The following is a 7,464-nucleotide window of genomic DNA, read 5'->3' on the forward strand; positions in this document are numbered from 1 at the left end:
AAAATCATTTCCAAAAACGTTTTTAATATTCTATTAATCGAAAAACAGGTTTAAAGGATGTTGAAGCCTTATAGACGTTATAAAGACGGCTGTGGATTTTGTGCAATAAAGGGAATAAATACAGTGCTGATTCCTGTATATGGTAGATGTTAAAAATTAGTAAAGACCAATAATAGCATTGCGTTAACAACAGTTTATGGACTTACCTTTAAGTCACACACTTCTTTTTTCAATATTGTAAATAAGCAAATCTACGCAGTATGATAACTGCCATTTTCAATACTGCAGTGTAACTCTACGACCCTTCATAGCTCCATTAATGCATCTTCTTGTTTCACAGGTAAAAAACATTTCTCAGTCCTTTACTCCAGAGCTGAAGTATGACTCGTCGTGTGGCGGTGATTGGAGGAGGGAGCTCAGGTCTGGCCTGCATCAAGAGCTGTCTGGATGAAGGTCTGGAGCCGGTCTGCTTCGAAAGCAGCGATGACATCGGTGGTCTGTGGAGGTTTAAGGTGGGTCTCAGGTTGGACTTCATTTATTTATTGACTTTTATTTTAGTCATTAAGTAGATCTAGAAAGTAAGGGTTGAATATGTTTCTTCTTCCTGGCTGTGTTTGCAGGAGAATCCAGAGGCAGACAGGGCCAGCATCTACCACTCTGTCATCATCAACACGTCCAAGGAGATGATGTGTTTCAGTGACTTTCCCATCCCTGCACACTACCCCAACTACATGCACAACTCCCTCATCATGGACTACTTTCGAATGTTCGCCGACCACTTCCAGCTCACCAAACACATACGCTTCAACGTAAGGATGCTTAGCGAAGATAAGATTCCTCTGTCCTTGAAATTATGCTTTAAATGTCATCCCGATATCAGATGTAAAATGTTGTAGAATAAGATTTAAGACAGTTGAATTTATTGTCAGTAGATAATAAGAATAATAATAACTTTATTTATATAGCACCTTTAAAAGCAGAGTTTACAAAGTGCTTTGACAGACAAAGCAGAAAAAAGCAATAAAACAACAGAAAGCTCAACAATGAGGCCCAACAAAGCAAGACAAACTGAGGTAAGAGTTAACCCACATAAAACAGTACAGTATTTATATAAAAAAATATAATAAAAAATTATATAATAAAATAATAATTATTATAATAAAATAATAATAAATAAAATAAATAAAATAAATAAAATAAATAAAATAAATAAAATAAATAAAATAAATAAATAAATAAAACTAGTAAAATAAATAAATATAAATAAAATCATATAGTAAAATAATTTAGTAAATCCAATAATAAACTAAAGCATTCAAGCGACGACATCACATACAAGCCAGTCTGTAAAAAAATTTTTAAGAAGTGATCTAAACGAGATTACTGATGCTGCAAGCCTCATCTCCTCAGCCAGGTCGTTCCAATCTGTCTCTCTGTTGTTCAGACCAAAGTGTTGCAGGTGGAGCAGAGATCAGATTTTTCTCATTCGGGCCAGTGGGACGTTGAGACAGAGAACAAGGATGGCCAAAAGCAGAAACACATTTTTGACGCTGTGATGATCTGTATCGGACATCACTGCCACCCAAACCTGCCACTGCACGACTTCCCAGGTACCATGTACAGGGTAAACCTGTAATTTTGTCATGTGACCCCTTGAAATTAAGTCATGTGTACTTCCAACCCCTTTGCTAGGGTTGGAAATGTAAATGGTTTGTGAGCAGTTCCACCCAAAGAGGTAGTTTCATGTGGCTTTTTTCATATTTTCTGAAGTGTTTTATGCCCGATGTTACTGATGATAAGTGTCTGAAACCATCTATTTTAGGTTTATGATATCTTTGATCGTGCATTATGTTTAGAAAGAAATGTCATAACATATTGACGAAACTAGAACAAGGATTTTATTTATTTATTTTATGTATTTATCACCTAATAACAATGTATGAAAAAAAACCTTGTATCAGAAGCATGTATTCAGTTATTGCAAGGCTTTGCACAAAAATAAAGTCTACCAATGATTAAACATGTAATGCATTTGATCTGGTTGTGACAAATCTGTCCTCTAAGGAATCAACACTTTCAAGGGAAAGTACTTCCACAGCCGAGACTACAAGACTCCCGAGGAGTGGAGGAATAAAAAGGTGGTGGTGATTGGAATAGGAAACTCTGGAGGAGACATCGCAGTGGAGCTGAGCAGAGTCACCAAACAGGTTGTGCCTTCATGGATCTTTAAACCAACACACATCATGAAACGTTAATGTCCTCACTTTGACATGGTGCTGGCATTAAGTTGGTTTACTTCATGTATCTTATATCTACAGGTGTATCTAAGCACTCGGAGGGGAGCCTGGATCTTAAATCGAGTCGGAGATGACGGTCTTCCCCGCGATATGCTCAACACCAGGTTGACTTTGTTTGTGCGGCAAATCTTTCCCTTTGGATTAAAGTGCAGTGTGGCTGAAAGAAAGCTCAACAAAAGATTTGATCACAGTCTGTACAACTTGAAGCCAAAGCACAGGTATGGAAGCAACAGCGTAGCTAAGTCCAAGATATTTGTTTGTACTGCAGTATTACTTATCAGTGTGCATTATAAATCTCAGGTTGTTCAGCCAACATCCCACAGCGAACGATGAGCTTCCCAACCGCATCCTATCTGGAACGGTTCAGGTGAAACCCAACATCCGCAGGTTTCAGGGGTCCAGTGTGGAGTTTGATGATGGAAGTGTTGTGGAAGATGTCGACCTGGTGGTAGGTTTACATATTTGTTCACACACACACAGCATCAGTATAGTTGGCCTGTAGTGTGTGACTGAGAGGAGGCCCCCTGTCTTGCAGGTGTTTGCCACAGGTTACAGGTTTTCCTTTCCATTCCTGGCCTCACATGTGGTCTCGGTGACCGAGAACAAAGCCTCTCTGTACAAGTTCGTGTTTCCTCCTGAGTTGGAGCGCCCCACTCTGGCTATCATCGGTCTAGTGCAGCCGCTGGGAGCCATTATGCCCATCTCTGAGATGCAGGCCAGGTGGGCCACACGTGTCTTTAAAGGTAATCTGTATAAAAAAAAAAACTTTTTCCTCCAAAGAAATACTTTGAGTATAAGAATCCACTCACTGTAGCTCTCTTCATAAACAGGCAGCATCAAGCTTCCATCAGTGGCTTCCATGCTAAAAGATGTCCAGTGCAAACAGGAGACAATGGCAAAAAGGTAGAATTGTGGATTTTCTTAACTTAACAGTTGTCTATTTTGGATTTTAAAGGCACCAGATCTTGTTATGCACAATGTGGACTATTTTCCAGGTATGTGTCCAGTCAGAGACACACCATCCAGGTTGACTATGTCGCCTACATGGATGAGATAGCAGAGCTGGTGGGAGTTCGACCCAGCTTGCTGAGGCTGCTGCTGACTGATCCCAGGCTGGGACTGAATCTGATGTTCGGCCCCGGTACTCCGTACCAGTACCGTCTCAGAGGACCAGGGAAGTGGGCCGGAGCCCGTCAGGCCATCTTCACTCAGTGGGAGAGAGTGGCTCAACCCATGCAGACCAGACCCTGTGATGATCCAGAACCCAAGAGATCCTTTAAGTGGCCTCTGATTCTGGCGGCTGCTGCTGTGGGCTCGGCCGCCGCCTACGTCAACAGGAACAACCTTCAGGCTTTCCTCCAGGATCCCACTGCGCTGCTTGACAAGATACAAATTTACCATCCTGCACAGTGATCTGCAAGTCATATAATCAATATATAACAATTAAAACAATCTGAATAGATAATGCTCAGCCAGCTGCCTTAATGTAGACACAAATTCTTGCTAAATGCAACACATTAAAACTGCATTCATTAAAAAACGCTTTAATAAACAACAATATTTAAAGCTTTTTGTTCACTAATGCATCGACGCCCTTATCAGTTATTGTTATAATTAAAGTATATTGAATATTTCAAAGCTTCTAGTGGGTTTTTGTATGAAGCTTCAGATATCCATCGTCAATCGGACTTAAAAAAAAAGAAAAGTAGGATTTGATCTCATTTTGGATATATAAATGTAATTAATGGTGCTGTTAGATTGCTGCTAGACGGACTGGCAAGCGGGAGAGCAAACACACGCAATGTTATTTTTGAAAGGCTAAACGCAAATAAATATGGATTGAAGCTGAATATTTCGTTAGATATGAGCACGATGTGAATTTTGGAAATGATTACTGTGATTACTGCACCATGACACCATTTTCGCTGAGGCCTTCTGCAGCATCGCAGTCTGATAACAAATTACTTGTTTTTCCAAACTGTCACTTCGCCTTCAACTCTCAGCTCTTTCTCTTATCTTACATCTGCTACTTTCTGTCCTGACTGTACTTTTCTGAGAAGATAGCAATTTTTTTTATCTCAGACCTGCTACTTTACTCCATTTTCTTCTCCTCCTAGCCTATCTGTTTTCTCACATGATACATTTAATTCCCTTTTCCTGACTGTCTCTATACGCCAACTCTCTCTGAAATGTTGTTGAGTCTACATAAGATAAGATAAGATAATCCTTTATTAGTCCCGCAGCGGGGAAATTTGCAGGCTTACAGCAGCATAGAGTAAAGTGCACACAAGAGACATAGTAAAGAAAGACAAGATAAAAATAAAAAATGAAAATAAAAAAAAAACAAGTATTATAAATAAGCAATAAAAACAGTAGAAAAACAACAATAACTGAAATATAATATTTACAGACAGAAAAAAACTATTTTAACTATTATTGCACAGTGTAATGTATTGCACAGGTTTTTATTGTCATGTTTGTATTGTCATGTGTCATGTGGTCTGCTGGGAGCAGAGCTGGTTGTGCACACATGCACAGATGCTGTGTTTGTGTGTAATCCCGAGCCGAGAATCTTTACTGTGGTATATTCTCAGTTTGAATAAATCAAACATAGGCATATTCGCTTTGATTCATCTCTTTATTTCACTCCCCACAAGGAAATATAATTATTTCCACCACAACAACATCTATCTTTTTTCAATAAATGTAGACTTTTCGACTTTAAAAAGCTATTCCTTGAAAATTATATCTTAGAAACAATTTGAGCGAAGTTCTTAACATTTGACTTAAATGTCAAGCAAATATAGACAACTTTGCACTATTACATTGTGACTCCATGTCCAGGCCAACCTTTAACTAATATATATTGGTTCAATGATGCCACCTAATGGCTGCTTCAGAATCCAGCTCATGGTCAGCTTGATAAATCTACATGAAACGATGAATAGTAAAAAAATAAATCATACTGGAATCATGGTATTACGTATCTCCATCTGGGATCTCTTTGAATCTCATGTTGTCAAAGTCAAAGTCATGACATGGTACATTTGTGTGGCACAATCAAGAATCATTAAAAATCAATAATGAATACAGAGCAGGAAATAAAATCATTGTAAGATTTTTTGTGGATTTCTTTGGGCTTTTTTTAGACTATGTATATGTCTGAAATTAGGAAAGGTCAGCAGTGAAGCGCAGACACTGACACAAGAAGTCCTGCAGCACATTCACATTATGATCAATAAGTTAATTATTTGCTTTATTGGTGTAAACAATAGATAGATATGGATAGATGTGCATCAATCAATAATCAATAATGATTGTGGATTGCCTTTAAAATGGACCTATCAGTCTTCAAACTAACAGCCAATCACAGGCCACTGATGGACCCCGGAAGGAGAATCGACCACGCGTGAATCGGTAGCATTTGGGTTGCCAGGTTTGGGGTTTCCTATGAGATGAATGTTATCTGAGAGATGACAGAGATTTGAGATTTGTGGATGAATTTTATTTATTTATTCAGCTGTGTTTGTGTGGTTACATACTTCAACAACTCTGTTACCAAACTGTAACCTGTTAATGTAACATATTTATAGATATATACATTTACATTACAGGTACCACTCACAAAATAATAGCTATTAAACACAAAATGAGCCTCATTTTTGTTTTAAATGTATCCAGTCACTCTCCTAAATCCAAAAGACATCATAAGCACTTCCAGCCAACATCATAGTATTTGTTTTAACAATTTAATACAATGTTTCAATGTATACAGTGTACAGAAATACAGTACCAGTGAAAAGTTTGGACACACCTTCTCATTCAATGGTTTTTCTTTATTTTTATTTTTATTTTTTTCTACATTGTAGATTAATATTGAAGACATCCAAACTATGAAGGAACACATATGGAATTATGTGGTAAACAAACAAATGCTCAACAAACCAGAATATGTTTTATATTTTACATTCTTCAAAGTAGTTGAATGAGAAGGTGTGTCCAAACTTTTGACTGGTACTGTATAAAATATAACTAATTTGTATAATTAACCTTTATTTTTTATTTTTTAATGAATGAGAGCTGTTAATGGTGTTTAAAACTATTTAAATCAAAATAAGGTTTATTTCCAAGTTGGTTATTTAAGGGAACATAACTGTAGGACAGAATTTTTTTGCAATAACAATATGAAAAATATACTATAAACAATACAATAGCGAATATATACAATATAACTAATTTATATAATTAACCTTTATTTTTATTTTTTTAATGAATGAGAGCTGTTAATGGTACATTAAAAAAATAAATTATTATTTTTGGGGCTTTATAGAATTATAAATAAATGCAATAACAATATGAGAAAGATACTATAAACAATACAATAACGAATATATACAATATAACTAATTTATATAATTCTTTTTTTATTATTTTTTTCAAAGTAGTTGAACATAATTGTGACAGAACTTTTTTTTGCAATAACAATACAATGTATCCTAATTTATATAATTAACTTTTTTTTATTTTTTAATGAATGAGAGCTGTTAATGGTACTAAAAAAATAAATTATAATATAATTAAATTAACAATACAATAACGAATTAATTATTTATTAATTTTTTTAATGAATGAGAGCTGTATATAATATAATTAATTTATATAATTTAACTTTTATTTTTAATTTTTTTAATGAGCTGTTAATGGTGTTTAAAACTATTTAAATCAAAATAAGGTTTATTTCCAAGTTGGTTATTTAAGGGAACATAATTAAATAATTAAAATAATATTTTTTTGCAATAAGAATATGAGAAAGATACTATAAACAATACAATAACGAATACATACAATATAACACATTTATATAATTAAACTTTATTTTATTTTTTAATGAATGAGAGCTGTTAATGGTACGTTAAAAAAATAAATTATTATTTTTGGGGCTTTATAGAATTATAAATAAATGCAATAACAATAACAATACAATAACGAATATATACAATATAACTAATTTATATAATTTAACTTTATTTTTTATTTTTTAATGAATGAAAGCTGTTAATGGTGTTTTTTTCGTGTTTTTTTTTTTTTTTTTTTTTTTTTTTGCAATTACAATACAATAACGAATATATACAATATAATTAATTTATATAATTAATTTGTATAATTA

General features: G+C 34.7%; 1 protein-coding gene across 2 annotated transcripts in view; it reads left to right on the plus strand.

Moving 5' to 3' along the window:
- LOC129094138 (flavin-containing monooxygenase 5-like) overlaps window positions 1–4,957 on the plus strand; it is a 31,601-nt gene extending 26,644 nt beyond the window's left edge. For both annotated transcript variants that reach the window (XM_054602175.1, XM_054602174.1), the window contains 9 exons: window positions 341–512; window positions 621–809; window positions 1,445–1,610; window positions 2,065–2,207; window positions 2,319–2,515; window positions 2,598–2,745; window positions 2,833–3,040; window positions 3,128–3,200; window positions 3,293–4,957. In XM_054602175.1, coding sequence (XP_054458150.1) covers window positions 381–512; window positions 621–809; window positions 1,445–1,610; window positions 2,065–2,207; window positions 2,319–2,515; window positions 2,598–2,745; window positions 2,833–3,040; window positions 3,128–3,200; window positions 3,293–3,710 — 1,674 coding nt within the window. In that variant the 5' untranslated portion in view covers window positions 341–380 and the 3' untranslated portion in view covers window positions 3,711–4,957. The remainder of the gene's footprint in view (window positions 1–340; window positions 513–620; window positions 810–1,444; window positions 1,611–2,064; window positions 2,208–2,318; window positions 2,516–2,597; window positions 2,746–2,832; window positions 3,041–3,127; window positions 3,201–3,292) is intronic.
- The last annotated feature ends 2,507 nt before the right edge of the window (window positions 4,958–7,464 follow it).

This window comes from Anoplopoma fimbria, chromosome 8 (genome assembly GCF_027596085.1).
Source record: "Anoplopoma fimbria isolate UVic2021 breed Golden Eagle Sablefish chromosome 8, Afim_UVic_2022, whole genome shotgun sequence".
NCBI classification, from domain to species: Eukaryota; Metazoa; Chordata; class Actinopteri; order Perciformes; family Anoplopomatidae; genus Anoplopoma; species Anoplopoma fimbria.